At 37.8% G+C, this 16,501-nt stretch overlaps 1 protein-coding gene across 3 annotated transcripts in view; it reads left to right on the forward strand.

Moving 5' to 3' along the window:
* Nucleotides 1–16,130, forward strand: part of LOC103542125 (ATP-binding cassette sub-family C member 2-like) — an 82,237-nt gene extending 66,107 nt beyond the window's left edge. For 2 of the 3 annotated variants that reach the window (XM_070597589.1, XM_070597591.1), the window contains 9 exons: nt 569–724; nt 3,820–4,019; nt 5,230–5,356; nt 6,706–6,807; nt 9,327–9,470; nt 11,897–12,055; nt 13,326–13,492; nt 14,467–14,661; nt 15,012–16,130. In XM_070597589.1, coding sequence (XP_070453690.1) covers nt 569–724; nt 3,820–4,019; nt 5,230–5,356; nt 6,706–6,807; nt 9,327–9,470; nt 11,897–12,055; nt 13,326–13,492; nt 14,467–14,661; nt 15,012–15,141 — 1,380 coding nt within the window. In that variant the 3' untranslated portion in view covers nt 15,142–16,130. The remainder of the gene's footprint in view (nt 1–568; nt 725–3,819; nt 4,020–5,229; nt 5,357–6,705; nt 6,808–9,326; nt 9,471–11,896; nt 12,056–13,325; nt 13,493–14,466; nt 14,662–15,011) is intronic. The other variant, XM_070597590.1, reaches the window with a different exon arrangement.
* The last annotated feature ends 371 nt before the right edge of the window (nt 16,131–16,501 follow it).

Consider the following 16,501-nt stretch of genomic DNA (forward strand, 5'->3'; position numbering starts at 1 on the left):
TTAGATGCAACGAAGTGTGAACTGATGCATGACCTTCCCATTGTCTTTCTCTCATTCCCTTCATCCACTTCCATCTTTCAGCTTTTAATTTTGTAAATGAAGATTCTTTTGTTTTAGGATCCCCCTACCCAAGAAGGCTGTTGGAAATGTTCTCAAAGGATAAGAATGCCCCAGGAGTGTTTTACAATTTTTAAGTAGTAAATAATGGTAGCCCAATACCCCTGAACACACAACTACTGGGTTTGGAACTCTTTTTTCTTTTAGGAGAGTCAGACTTTGATCATATAAATTAAGTGCCGGGTAGTTGTCATTGGGAAATGTGAATTTCTTGATCATAGGCATCTTGTTACTAGAACACCCTCTTAACTATTACAGTTCAATGCAGGAGAAAAATATATGGATGTGGGTTGGTGTGGGCAAAGATCATGTACTTAGACTTATTTAATCATCAGATTGTTACATCTAGGTAAGTGTTTTCTATTTTTACATTGAATGATCTATTTCTCCTTCCCCTCATTTTAAATAATGAAATGTTAAAAATAAAGTGACCTGATATCAAATTTTTCAGGACATGTTTATCATTGATATGCGTTTCCATTACTACTTGCGGACCTGGGTGAACTGTACGTTGGATGTTATCGGAACGGTTTTGGTCATTGTGGGAGCTTTACCACTCTTCATTCTGGGGGTTATTCCTTTGGTTTTCCTCTATTTCGCTATACAAGTAAGTACATGGGGTTTTGTGTGTATTAATAACTTATAAATTCACAGTCAAATGTAGTTTCAGACCCACTTAACCCACCTGTTAGTCCAGGTTCTCCAAGAAGCAGACTCCAAGAAAGGATTAGATGTACTAGAGAATTATGAGGGGAAATGCCTGTAAAAGATAAAGGAGAGGGAGCAGGAGAAAGTTGAGTGAGGCACAGACAGTGATGCAAGCTTGATCCCCGTGAGGGAGAAGAAGAAGGAAGAAGAATCGGGTAAGAAGAGTCTTGGAGCACAAAACAGTTCCATAAAAGGTTCAGTTGAACGAATGGGAAGTCCACAACCAATGATGCCCATTGGATGCTCCCATGTGTCCCCAGAATGGCGCTACTTTGGTATTCCCTGCCATGCCCAGTCAATGGGTGGGAGCAACCTGTGGGAAAAGTGGCCTCCATGCTAATATCGTAGTGGATCCAGAGGGACATCAGCTGGGCTGTCAGTCAACTATGCTCCCTGCAGCAGGAGGACTAAGTCATGCATTTTTATGGCCACCGCAAAACCTGCATATTGTTTACATTTTGGCAGAAAGTTACTTGGAAACAGATACTGCCTTTTCGTCCTGCTATCCCAGACATCAGCAAACTACTGCTGGAAGAAATGAACAATTCTTTCATGATACTTATATATCTTTACATTCCAGTGAAAATGTGGTCGACCAATTTTAATTCCACACTTATGTCACTATGAGGCTACAGTGTAAAATGAAATTTCATAGTACATGTTTTAAATGTAAAAATATTTTGAGGCTCTTTACACAAAGGGATGCAGTTCTTATAATTTAATGCTTTCCGAAAAACCTAAGTTTTTATATTCATGTTGGAGTGTAGTTCTACTCAAACCAGAATGTTAAACAGTTTCTCATTTCTACATCTGTGCTATCATTATTCCTCCTATTTCGTGTGTCTTCCCTATTCTCTCTGCCTGTCTAGATCTTACTTTCCCTTCATGGCCTAGGTCATATTCCATTTTCTGTGTGAAGCATTCTCAAGCAAAATAGCTCAGAGATCTTACTCATCCAGGTATTATGGAATTATTATACTGCTAAGTTTCTAGGCTATTTTTTCTAGGAGACCACTAATTGTCTTCTCAATGAGATTGTAAATCCTCTGGGACAGACACTATGTCTTATAGCAAAAGAAAAATAAATCTAGAAAATGAGGGATGGTATTGAGAATCAATTGTATCTGCTAAAACAAGACCCAAAAAACACTTCATGTCATAAATGAAATTTTATGTGATAGTCCTGTGTTTGTTAAACTGTAACAGGATGACCAGGAGTGGAGAAGAGTCTAGAAAACATCTCTTGTTCGGGGAACTGATTGGGTGGGCCCTAAGTATGGATTCAAGAGCCTTGAATTCTAGTCACTTTTCTGACTCCTGTGTTTGGTACATCACTTCCCTTTCTAGGCTTCATTTTTTCCCCCTGTAAAAGGAGAGGTTTGCTTTAGATCAGTGCTACTCAAAGACCGGTCCCTGAACCATGGGCCACACCCCAGACCTGTTGGATCAGAATCTCTGGTTGTACCTCTTAAAGAAAGTAATGTTTTACAAACTAAATAGACGCAATTTTTACTTGTTAGTCATACCTTAATAAAGCTGGGGGAAATAAAGCATCTCTCTCAGGGTGGGGTCCAGAAGTCGGTGTTTTAACAAATCCTCCAGCTGCTTTTCACTAAAGTATGAGAAGCATCTAGATCAACAGTTTTTAAACTGAACTCTCTGGACAGTTTCATGGAAGGACTCCAGGGCTTCTGCAATGCATTTAAATGTTACAAAAAGTTCTCAGTGTGTATGCATATGTATGTTTTTCTAGGGGAAATTGTCTTACCCTTAATCAGCTACTCAGAGGGGTCCATGACCCCAAAACTGTAATCCCTGATTTACACAGTCTCTTAAATCCCCTTGCAACCCAAGAATGCCATCGTCCTTTGTATTCTCCAGAGCAATTAGCATAGAGCAAAGCTTGCAAACTGCAAGCCGACAGGCTATGTGTAGCTTCAGATATGTTTTTGCTTAGATTGCTCAGTGCTTTTACCAAAATGAAGACATATTAAAATCAGAGATTTTACATAAAATTTCAGACCCAAATATTTTCCTGAAAAAAATTGCAAGATTGTGGCAAATCTTGATTTTCATTTCCGGTTTGATTTTCATTTCCAGCAATTATCTGGGGCTAATTCATGATGGTCCAGTTAACTCAGGGCATGCTCCCTCCAGTTCTCCATAGTCTCCACCCATCCCAATTGTCCTCAACCCAAGTCAGAGGGGAAGTAGCCAATTATAATGTGACTGCACTGGTGTTTTTCATAGAGAAAAAAATAAAGAAATTTTTTTTCTGTAATTATATTTAGGTACAATAATATTATTGTTTATATAGTTGGTCTGCTTCCTTCGTTTAATGGGTTAGCTTCCTGATCATATTTTTAACATATGACAAAACTTTTTCTATGGTAGGTGTCAAAAACAGACATTTGAGAGCATTATCAAAGTGAAATTTTGTCCAATTATGTTCTAGTTGTGCTCTCTAGAATATAAGGGTATATTCATTTCCTAGGGCTCCTGTAACAAACTGGGTGGCTTGAAACAACAGAAATCTATTCTCTCACAGTTCTCGAGACCAGAAGTCCAAAATCAAGATGTCAGCAGTATCAGTTTGTTCTGGACACGCTGAGGGACAATCTATTCCATACTTCTCTCCTAGCTTCTGGTGGCTGTTGGCAATCCCTGGCATTTTCCTTGACTTGTAGACACATCACTCCAGTCTCGTCTTCACATGGCTTTCTCCTTGTGTCTGTGTTTTCTCTTTTTCTATCTCTTATAGGGACACTCAGCATTGGATTTAGGGTCCACTCTAAATCCAGGATGATCTCATCTTGAGATCCTTAATGACATCTGCAAAGATCCAATTTCCAAGTAAGGCCACATTCACAGGTACTGGGAGCTAGGACTTGGACTTAACTTTTGGGACCACTCTTTAACCCACTGCCTTTTTTCAAACCATTGAAGCAATTTCTGCTACATCCATCAAACTGCCTCTTTCTGTCTTCTGATTAGAGGTACTACGTGGCAAGCTCTCGGCAGATCCGACGGTTGGCAGGAGCATCTCGCTCTCCCATCATTTCCCACTTTAGTGAGACTTTATTGGGGGTGTCCACCATCAGAGCATTTGCACATGAACAGAGGTTCATCCAGCAGAACAAAGAGGTGGTGAATGAGAATTTGGTCTGTTTCTACAATAATGTAATTTCAAACAGGTGAGTCATATCAATACATCTAGTTCAGGACCAGTCTCTTCTTTTTTTTCCTCCCCAAAGCTCCCCTAGTACATAGTTGTATATCCTAGTTGTAGGTTCTTCTAGGTCTTCTTTATGGGGCACCACCTCAGCATGCCTCGATGAGCGGTGCTAGGTCCACATCCAAGATCCAAACCAGTGAACCCGGGCTGCCAAAGCAGAGCACACAAACTTAACCACTCGGCCATGGGGCCAGGCCCAGGACCAGTCTCTTCTTACGTATCTTATTCACTGACTTCTGAACAGAAATATTGTTTTGTAATGGCATTTCATCAAATTAAAAAAGAGAAAGATTAGGGGCTGGCCCCACAGCTTAGTGGTTAAGTTCGGCGCACTCCATTTTGGCAACCTGGGTTCGGTTCCCAGGTGGGGACCTACGCCACCACTCTTCCGTGGCCATGCTGAGGCCCAGCAGCCCACATACAAAATAGAGGAAGATTGGCACAGACGTTAACTCAGGGCAAATCTTCCTTGAGCAAAAGGATGAAGATTGGCAGAGATATTAGCTCAGGGTAAAACTTTCTCAGCAAAAAGAAAAAAAAGAAAGATTAAAGCTTTAAATATTTCTAGTATTTAAAATATATTTAAGTTAAATTACATCTATTTATATTCATATAAAAAGTATGAATATAAGGTCCCAAGTTTTTCAAAAGTTATATAGGATGCTATTAGAATTACTCATGATAAGACTCTATGTTGTATTTTATGTTTGTGGAATATATTTTATTGGCATAGATTATTTATAATATTTTGAATTTGAAGTTATAATTTCACATAAAGGAGAAAAAATGAAATATTAAGTTGTAGTGGAGCACATTTTAACTTTTCGAGACTAATTTTATCATATAACAAAGCAGGTAATCGGAGAGGTAATTGATTTTCCAATAGGATTTTAAAACAGTGCATCATTTTAGCTGGTCTCCTTTCCTGTTGATTTTTAATTCTGATTAAGTTCTAAAGCACAGTTCTGCAAAGTAAAGCGTATTTTCATGCCGAGGAATCCTTTAATCTATCATCATTGCAATGATCCTGTGTTTGATTGAGTTCTAAGTAAGTGAGGAAAAAATAAAGCAGCTCTTGATGTTTACTTCTCCATTTCCCAGAGGAGAGTTCATGCTAAGTGCACCAAAACTTTTGCATCTCAGTTCAGAAATACATCCCATTGTTCCAGGTGGCTGTCTGTGAGACTTGAATTTCTTGGCAACTTAATGGTGTTCTTCGCTGCACTGCTTGCTGTGCTGGCTGGCGATTCTATAGATTCAGCAATAGTTGGTTTGTCCATATCCTATGCCCTAAATGTAAGTAATAATGATTTTGTGGTATGTGATACGCTTACAATCTAATTAATTAAACTCTTCTTCTTTGCCTGTCTGAATTATAGGTTGTATTAACTAAGTCATGAGAGACAAATCTGGATGACCCTGGAGGCTCGTTTCTTCCTCTCTTTTCCTACTAGCAGGAAGCTGGCTCAGCAGTTCTAAGTTAGCTCACAGAAAGAACAGACTGTTAGCCAAGTCTGAGTGCTAGCAGACCAGGAAGCTCCTGCTGTTGCTAAGTAACCCGCAAGTGTCCTGTAGCTTTATAGAGGGTAACAGGAGTAGGGCCCCTCTCCTCTGTGGCCTGTCCATCCAGCTTGCCCAGCCTAAGCAAGGAGATAATGCAAGCTCTGGGGAGAGTGTGTGCTCTGCTTCTTCTTTGCTTGCAGGTTTTTCCCTATAAGCCCTATTTTATATTACATGGCAAAGCACTAGTGATATGAGTGTGTTCATGCCCCCTATGTAAAACAGAAAATCCCTTAAACTGATTAATGTAATTCCATGTTATTCAAAAGAAAAGTCTAGAAGATTTGGGTACATGCCCTTAATCCCTTATCCAAAACCCTTGAGGCCTGTTGCATTTCAGATTTCAGAATTTAGGCTTCTAGAAAGGAAATATGGTACACAGACACATTCAGGGCCTGGGGCAGAACCCCATAATGGAACTACTCGTTCTGCAGTGAATATGTGAAAGTACACCTAAGAGAGTTAAATAAGCACTTTAAAGAGCCCCACGTCGGCTGAAGTCAGGTTGACCATCAAATGGTTTAGTACCAAACTCAAGAAAAAACTGAATTGTCTGTCAGGGTTTTTTTGACTTTCAGAATTAGGTTTGAATCACAACCTTGGAGAACTTATATTTGGGGATAGGGTGAGAAGAGAGTAGCGTTTGAAAAAAAAAAAGGAGACAAGGGTAGTCAGAAAGTTAGGAGAATCCTCCTTCTGATGGAAGATAGTGACGAATGCCAAAGGCAACATTTTGCACAATTTTTTTTCTCATTTAGGATGTACATTTCTTGACACGTATCCCATCAATCTTGATATTCATCATTCCTTACACCAAGAATGGACTCCTTTAATATGTGTCAAACTGTGTTCATTCTATCTTCTGCCGATTAACCATTATTTATGATATTCATGAGTTTAGTATACTTAAAGAAACATATATGAGTGTATATGTATAAATGTGCTTACTTCTAAAGTTGTTAAATAATCAGAAGAGATAAAATATATGAAAACTCAGAAAAATGAAACCTTATAAAGTATTATGCATATTACGTAAAAAAACTAAAGAACATTCATTAAACTCTTAGGGATTTTTTTCCCTCCAGATTACTCAGTCACTGAATTTTTGGGTAAGGAAAGCATGTGAAATTGAAACCAATGCAGTTTCCATTGAAAGAGTTTGTGAATATGAAAATATGGATAAAGAGGTAAGCATTCCTAAATAATCAATAAATGGATGCAGGATTAAGATATGGTAATGCACCATGATTTGACATTAAAAAAAAAAAGATAAATTTTAAGTAAAACCTGCATTTCCAAATTCATGTTGTAATATTCAGCATTTCAATGAAATCAAAACGCAACCTAGGGGCCGGCCCCATGGCCGAGTGGTTAAGTTTGCGCGCTCCGCTGTGGTGGCCCAGGATTTTGCTGGTTTGGATCCTGGGCGCGGACATGGCACCACTCGTCAGGCCACGTTGAGGCGGCGTCCCACATGCCACAACAGAAGGACCTGCAACTAAGGTATACAACTGTGTACCCGGGGGTTGGGGAGGATAAAGCAGGAAAAAAAAAAAAAAACCAATCTATTGTAAAATACACCGTTATTCTATATATCACTAAAGTAGGAAAAAAACCCTCACTGCTAATTAAATTAGGACAGTCCATAAATTATAAGATACATCCCTGTTTCAGTTATGTCATAAAAATGAAATATGATCACCTGTTTTTAAAAGGTACAGTGGTTTTTCCTCTATCAATGTTGAGTAAAATATGCAACCTAAGATTATAACTTTGGGAGGATTTTACATTGAGAAAAGTGTCCTATTATAGTCATCTCATAATTATTTAAAGTCTGATTATGCAATTTTTAAATTAGCTACACTGTTATTGCTTATACCTTCTGTTCCAGCTACTCATCATTAGCATCTCTGTGGATGGGAAGGAGGAGAATAAATCAGTCTGTTTTGTTCCCTTTAATTAACTATAATTTGGGAGGGAGAAGAATTCGGCTACTGACAGAGTACAATATTTGAGTTATCTGCATATTTTACTAATCTGGGTCACTTCTGCCTCTCAGTTTCATGAATTAACAGAGCAGATGTTAAAGGTGACTTGAATTTCTGTAATCTTCAATCCACCTATAAAGGTATCTAAATATTCGTGAAACATTCCTCTTTTGCTCATAACTTTGAGGAAGACGTGCCCCTCATCCAAATAAAAGCCTAAATGTTTGTATTTTGGTAAAAGCCCTTCATGTCTTCTCTCAGACCTTGCTCCATTAACCACGCCCTCTAATTCCTACATCTGCGCACCCCGACCCCCCGATCCTCTCAGCCTGTAAATATGCCAAAATGTTTTCTGCATCCTCCAACTCCTAGCTGAACTGCGAATCTTCCTCTAGATTCTTCCCTAGGTCTTACTTCCTTTTTCATACAAATTTCATGAAAGAATAGTGTATCTTCACAACTTCCGGTTACCAATATTCAGCTTGCTCAGCCCATTGCCATGTGATGACTGATATAAAATTGTATTGTTTTCTCTATTTTCTAAATTTTTTGCTATTACTATATATTCTTTTCATATTGAAAAAAGATCATAAAATATGTGTGTACACTCACACACACACGTTTTAAAAAAAAATCACCTTTGTGTAATTTGAAGCAAGTTGTGACAGATACTATTGCAAAAACTCTTTATGTAGAAGAAATAAATTTGTCCAGTTAACCCTATTCACCCCTTTATAGCCCCATTTCTCTGCTCCTCTTTACAGCAGAATTCTTTGGAATAGTTGCCTGTACTTGCTGTCTCTAGTTCCTCTTTTCTCATTCTTTTTTGGACCCTCTCCAAATAGGCTTTAAATCCCACCACGTCATTGAACCTGCCCTTGTCAAGATCATCAGTGGTCCCCAGTGAGTCCTCACTCTACCTGACCTATCCTTTGACACTAGTGATCACTCTCTCTCATGAAAACTCTTCTCTTCACTGTCCAGGCACTGTACTCTTGTGTGCGTTCTCCCTCCTACTGTTCCTCCAGTGTTCCAGCTGGGCCCCGTCTCCGGTCCTCAGCATATATAGCTAGTTCCCTTTGCCTGTAAAGCTCTTCCTCTGATATCCACATGGCTTGTTTCCTCATCAGGTCCAATCAAACCTTTCCTAACCACCCTACTTAAAATGACACCACGTCCGCTAATCTTGTGTATTTCCTGTCTTCCAAAGCTTTGTAATCATCTAACATTCTCCGTATGCTATGTGGTTCTTTCTGTCTCTCCTCACCAGCATGCATGCTTCCTAAGGGCAAGAATTTTTATTGTTATTTTTTTTTGCTTACTGCTGAGTCTCCAGCAAGTAAAGCACTGACTGGCACAGTAAATACTCAGTATTTGGGGAATGAATGAATGACAAACTGTCCTCACCTCAGCTAAAATTTCAGGCAGGTTGCTCTCAGCTCCTTTATAGGGTTTTAGAAGATTTTTCTTAAAAACTTGGTGGGAGATGGGCAGCCTTTTATTCTAATTTTATTTCTAAATTTATTTCTAATATTTTCTTCTAACTAGATGAGAAGTTTTATGTTGGTAATATTTCAAACTATTTTCAGAAAATCATAATATCTATAAAGGTTGTTTTTTATCGCTTTTGTTTGAGAATTTGCGTGAGAATTATTTTTTCAGAGGGAAAGATATGTTGTTATTGTAATTAGAGTTTAAAGAATTTTTTTTGTTTTAAGGCGCCCTGGATAATGTCTAAAAGGCCTCCATCACAATGGCCCCATAAAGGAGTAGTGGAATTTATTAATTATCAGGCTCGATACCGAGATGACCTTGGTTTAGCATTACAAGATATCACTTTCCAGACTCACGGGGAAGAGAAGGTACCATATATATTTCATAAGTTTCACTTTCCCTTTTATATGAATGCATTCATTGTTAAGGCCAAAGATAATATGGTATTGAGTATAAGTTGGTCTTTGGTCAAATTTTATATAAAAGTAATAAAGATATGTGCAGAATAAGTTTTACCTCTATAAATAAAAAATGTATTTTTTAAATCTCTCACAATCTATTGTGGAACATTATTTTAGTATTTTTTCAGCTTTATTGAGGTACAATTAATAAAAATTGTCTATATTTAAGGTTTACAAAACAATGGTTTGATATACATATGTATTGTGAAATGATTACACGATCCAGCTAGTTAGATACCAGGAACCAAATAGTTACCAGGAATTTTTTTGGGTGTGGTAGGAACACTTAAGATCTACTTTCTAGGGGCTGGCCTGGTGGATCCTAGGTGCAGACATGGCACCACTTGGCAAGCCATGCTGTGATAAGAGTCCCACATATAAAGTAGAGGTAGATGGGCACGGATGTTAGCTCAGGGCCAGTCTTTCTCAGCAAAAAGAGGAGATTTGGCAGTAGTTAGCTCAGGGCTAATCTTCCTCAAAAAAAAGAGTCTACTTTCTTAGCAAATTTCAAGTATACACTATTATTAACTATAATCACCATGCTATTGTTTATATCCTCAGAATTTATTCATCTTATAACAGAAAGCTTGTACCCTTTGACTAATATCTCCCCATTTTCCCCACCCCTCAGCCCCTAGTAACCACTGTCTACTCTCTGGTACTATGAGTTTGACTTTTTGAGATTCCACATTTAAGTGAATTATACAGTATTTGTCTTTCTCTGGCTTATTTCATTTGACATGATGTCCTCTAGCTTCATCCATGTTGCCACAAATGGCAGAATTTCTTTCCTTTTTATGGCTGAATAATATTCCATTATATATATATATTTTTCTTTATTCATTTGTACCGAAGCAAACACTTAGGTTGTTTCCATATCTTGGCTATCATGAATAATGCTGTAATGAACATGGGAGCACCGATTTCTCCTCGAGATACTAATTTCATTTCCTTTGGGTATACACCCAGTAGTAGTATACTTTATTCTTAGTTCCTCTATTCAGTGAAGTACAACAATAAGACAATAAGCTAATAGTTACCTAAAATACAATGAATCCATAGGAAAGAATATTTGTACAGTCAACGACATCATCTTTTCCAAGAATGTTAGTGAGATGGAAAAATACTTGAGATGTCATTTAGTTAATAAAAGCTATGTGCAAAACTGTTGAAAGTATATCAGTTTTGTGTTTTAAAAAGCAAGCAGATATACATATTAGCAAAAATACTAGAGGAATAGTTATAAAATATAAATAGTGATTCTCTCCAGGTGATGGGATTTGGGATAATTTTTACTTTCTTCAATATTTTTTACCACACTTTTCAAAATGTTTTATAAAAACACATTATTTCCCTAATAAGAAATTTACAAATACATAAAAGTAAAAAATAAATTAACAACAATGTCCTACTTTCCCTTTTTCAGACACCTGTCTTTTTTAACCCCAAACATTTGTTTTTCTAACCCCCTAGACCAGGTCCACTGCAGCGACATCAAGGATGGCAATATTTTTGGAACAAATGAAATCATTGTGGGATTTTGATTACCCCAATTAATTCAACAGATTCCTGGTTTTTCTGATGTAGTTTCTCAGATTTAAAATTTGAGATCTTTTATTAGGACAAACCAGCCGCCTTAATGTTCTCTCTGTCTAACGTTCCTATTAACACGAGGACACGAATCAGCACCCAGAAGAGACTGCTGTTGTTCTCACGGCCAGAGGAACATGTTCAGTCACTGGGATGTTTATGACAAGCTGATTATTCTGCCCAGGAATCCAAGATCCTCAGACATCATCCATGGCCACCCTCCATAGTTTTAATGCAGTAGTTGTTTTAATACCAAGGAAATTTGGAGGCATTCCTTTAGACTTTTTAGCTTATCTGGCAAAGGGTTCTAAGCCCCTTTGTTTGTTTCTTGTTTGTTTGTTTGGGGAGAGGAGGTGGGAGAAAGAAGCCTCCTTTTGAAAGGAGAAAAACCACCCCATTATCAGTGTCTCCCTTCCCTGAACCCTCGCTGACTAGTCCAGGGATGGTTCCGGGATGACCTGCTCCTCCTGGGGCTGCTGGTGTGTTCTTGTTAGGTGGTAACTAAATTACCAAAAACTAGGGGAAAACACACACATTAGCCCAGACCTTTCCAGTGAGTAAGGAGTGTCTAGATAAAGACTGATCCTTAGAAGTCACATTACATCTTCCATGCCAGTCAAAGTTATTCTAGTTGGCAAAATTAGATCATAGCTGACCTGACACCTAATGTATTTTGTCATTGCAAAGGCCCTGTTCCCTTTCAAAAAGTACTGTGGGAACCGTTTATGATCATTTCGTTACAGATTGGAATTGTGGGAAGGACTGGAGCAGGCAAATCAACACTATCAAATTGCTTATTTAGAATTTTGGAGAGATCAGGAGGCAAAATTATTATCGATGGAATTGACATATCGACTATTGGACTTCATGACCTTCGAGGCAAACTCAATGTTATTCCACAGGTAAAGACTTTTTGCCAGTAGTCTTTCTCAACTTTCTCCAGGTGAACTTTTTTTTTTGATGTAAAGCATATAAATTCATTTTTGGAAGCCAAATCATTTAAAATGTATTATGAAAAATTGCTTTGTAATTGAATCCCATTAAATGCTCTTACTCTAAAGCCCTTTCATGAGTGCACTTATCTATTTGAAAAACTGGCATATCACTTTGCAAGTTTCCTTCATAATAGTAAACGCAAGTAAAATTCAAATGAAGAAGTCAGACTGAAACACATTGGTATTTTTCAAAAGGAAAAAAAAATACTGAGGGTTTGCTTAGTTGGTAGTTTGAGTGTAGGATTTTGACTCTTGACTTGAAGTTTAAAAACATTTAAAAAAAACTGAAAAGAACGATAATTCAGTTACATCTTTTTTCTCAAGTCCTTTGATTTTTCAATCTGTGGCATCAAAAGAACTTGATCGTTAAAAAGTATGCAAATTGGCTCAAGAACATGCCTCTACAGTCAAAGATGACTCATTCAGTTGAGTTTCAGAGATTTAGGCTGAGCATTTTTGAGGTATCTTTTGTCTTATCTTCTAAAAGTCTCTTAAGATACCATCATCTCTTTGTCATATTCTTTAAACATATACTTGTATTTGTGATTTTACTTCAAAACAAATTTGAGTAAAATCTAGAATTCTGGCAGGGAAGAAATGTAGTGGAGAAAAGAGACATTTGTCATTCCTTTCTTATAAGTAAATACAGGCGCAGAAAAATGTAGTTTCACCAAGCATATTGGCATATTGGAAAGAGCGTGGATTTGTTCTGTTTGAATTCCACTCAACCACTTGCCTCTGGGTGACCTTGGACAAGAGCTCTTTGGAACCTCCAGTTCACTGTCTGTAACATGGGGATATTGACTTCCATTCTCCTGGGCTGGTGTGCTGATTGACAATATTATATACATATTATATTTTATATTTATTTTATTCTATTGTATAATACATCCTTGACTGAATGGCAGCTATACTATCATCATTGTTATTGTGGTTGTTGTTGACATTGTTAATAAGAGGAGGATAAAGAGAATCAGGAAGCTTTTAATGATTTAATCTGAATTCCAGTTTATTAGGATTCTCTTCTGCTTTTGTTTTAAATATAAAATGAATTTGATAACTATTTAGGTTTGACCATTTGCTTTTGCCTTATTTATTTTCTGAGTCTGATTTTTTAACAACATGCATTTATGCCTCATGTGACAGTAGGATTACCGGTGACTATTTTATTCTCTAGGATCCTGTTTTATTTTCTGGAACCCTGCAAATGAACCTGGATCCCCTAGACAAGTATTCTGATAGCGAGCTGTGGGAGGTGCTGGAACTGTGTCACCTAAAAGAATTTGTTCAGTCCCTTCCCCGGAAGCTGCTGCATGAGATTTCAGAGGGTGGGGAAAACCTCAGGTAAGCTGCTAAGAACCGAGCACATTATTCATTCCAGGCTCTTTAGAAACTTGACTTGGCCTCAAGGGGAAATGGCTCCCAAGCCCAAAGGACCTTGTTTGGTCTGTTCAAAGCACACCCTTGCTGATGCCCTCTAGCGAAGAAGAACAAGGAATAAAATGGTAACCACTGGCTGGGAAACTGCTGGTGAAGGGAAAGAAAAGGAAGAATGCAGTATGAAAACTCACTATTTAATTGAATCTTCTTTTGTAAAGACTCCTACTCTAATAGCCTTCTTCCTAAAAAAAATGTGGTAAGGGCTCCTTTTTCCTCCTGGCTGTTTGAGGTCTTAGGACAGTCCCTTTGTGTGATCAGAGACTTAAGGAAAGTGAGCTGGATGCCCTCAAACCTGCACTGCACACCTCATCCTTGATTACTCTCCCTGTCCCTTTCTCTTTCTGTGACATTGGCCTCCTTGCTGTTTCATGAATATGCCAGGCCAGCTGCCTGACCGCCTTAGGGATTTCGAATGTGCTGTTCACTTTGCCAGGAATGTTTCCACCAAAAATGTGCCTGGCTCACTCTCCACATCCTTCAGGCCTTGAAGGAAAAGGCAAGTTCTCAGCGAGGATTTCTTTGGCACACCTATCTAAAATGTCCACCCCACACTCACGCTTTACACCCTCCTTTTCTGTGTGTTTGAATTCTTTTTACTATGCATTTTGCTCATTTATCTTGTTTATTTTTTCTGTCTCCCTCATGAGAATGTAAATTCCACACAGACAAAGGCTTTTGTCTGTTTTGTTCCTTGCTCTATTCCCAGAACTTGGAGAAGTGTCTGGCATATGGCAATTACTCAATAAATGTTTCTTGAATAAAAGAACGAGTGAGTGTGTGGGTTAGAAATTGAATAACAATATAAGCCAAATTTTAGAACAGGAAATGTGTGACTATGAAGTCCGTTGTCGAAATTATTTTACTACTGTTTTCAACAGCGTTGGACAACGACAGCTCATTTGTCTTGCTCGCGCTTTGCTTCGAAAAACAAAAATTCTCGTCTTGGATGAGGCAACGGCCTCCATTGATTTTGAGACCGATAACTTGGTGCAGACCACAATCAGGAAAGAGTTTTCCGATTGCACCATCCTGACGATTGCTCACAGACTGCACTCTGTCATTGATTCAGACAGGTAGGCTTTATTTGTTTTCAGAAAGAAAACAAATCTATGTATCTCTACAGAGACAGCTATCGAACATCCTAAACACACTAATTACTTGTCGCTAACAAAGAATGGTATCTGTGCCAAGAGATACAAAATTGTCCCTAATAGTATGGAAGATATTTCCCAAAATAATTAGAGGAATATGCTAGTGCTAAAAGAATATTAGAAAACTTGATATATTTCCTGAGTTCAGCAGTACCTGTGTTTCGTAGTGGCATAACTCACACAGTAATTTAAAGCTGACATTGGCAAGAACAAAAAGGGTGAACTGGAAAACTGATTCTAGGTTACCTGACTGGATTCTTTTCACATTGCAGGGTGCTCGTTCTAGACTCCGGAAGGATTATAGAATTTGAAACACCTCGGAATTTGATATGCCAGAAAGGGCTCTTCTTTGCCATGCTAACAGAAGCTGGAATAACACAGGACTCAGGGACAAAAAAATAATTTTAGCTGTATGTTGATTACACTGAATAAAAAAATAGACTAGTATTTAATAAAATAATGACAGGGAGAAATGCATACAGGCAGGCCCCTGGCTACACGCTGGCACGAATACCAATAAGCACCATTGTTCTAACCATCCTGGGCTGGACCCAGCCTTCTCTCTTCCAGCCATGCCCTCTGGAATATCTACCTTCTCCACATTGCCCAAAGTGCTCAATGCCACTTATCCTTAAGTCTTTTCCTTTGTTCAGGAGTCACCTGCTCCAGGAAGCCTTCCCTGGTTTCCCCCTCTCCTTTCCAGTCTGGCCTCCCTACTCTTTTTCTGTGCTCTCACAGGCCCCGTGTGCATACATTTATCTCGGCAGTGACCATAAGCTATTTTCATTCTTTTAGTCTGTCTCCTCATTAAAGCTACGTGAAGGCAAGTGCCCAGTTTTAGTCTTCTTTGCATGTTAGGTTCCTAGCATAGAGATTTTCATATAGTTGATACCCAGCAAATGTTTGTAGAGTGAATGACTAGGCATTTTAGAGTAATATGATACAGGTACTTATACATATATATCGTATGTGTCGAGCAGTATAATTTAATACAGTATGTTAAATTATGAAGGAATCACAGCAAAAATATTGAGTTATTCAGCTGCCTTTTGGAAATAGTAATTATATACTAACTGAATGTTATAGTGTGCCTTATTGGAAAATAATATTTGAAAACATTTTTACTATTTACTTTGAGTCAAAACCAATATTTTCTATGGAACATCATTTTTTGGCTGGGTTAACCTCAATGGGTTATGTATCAAATGGTATATATTCACAAGAAGATGGTTGTAGTACTAATTATATTTTGAAGGGCTTTTCATTTAGTAGTTTTATGTATAAAAGCAACATTATTTCTCTGAATTGCCCTTCAAATTCGAAGTATTCAAATTTCAACGGTATTTTCCTTTCAAGATGATTTTAATAAAATATTTTAACATGTTCTTTAAGATCCATGAACCGTTTCTTTCATCCTTCTTTCCTCCTTCCTATGCAATAACCTTGCTTTATCCCCCAAGGGTATTTACGAAAAGTTGCCTTAAATTAAAAAACACTGTATTATCTAAAGCTTCCTCCCATTCGAATGGAAGCTACTTGAAGTATTGTCCTGTCTTTACATCCCTGAAGTGCCTACTACTCTTTTACTCACTACTCATTTTAAACATTGGGTAAATATCTGTTGAATTCCATTAAGAAAAGGATCTACATATTTTATTAATATCAGTTAAAAGATTTTAGTCTTGTTATGCCTATAGTTTTAGTAAATCAATCAGAGAAGCTGCTGGAACTTAAAAATCTAATGGGAAATCAACAGTAGTCT

This window comes from Equus przewalskii, chromosome 27 (genome assembly GCF_037783145.1).
Source record: "Equus przewalskii isolate Varuska chromosome 27, EquPr2, whole genome shotgun sequence".
Lineage (NCBI taxonomy): Eukaryota > Metazoa > Chordata > Mammalia > Perissodactyla > Equidae > Equus > Equus przewalskii.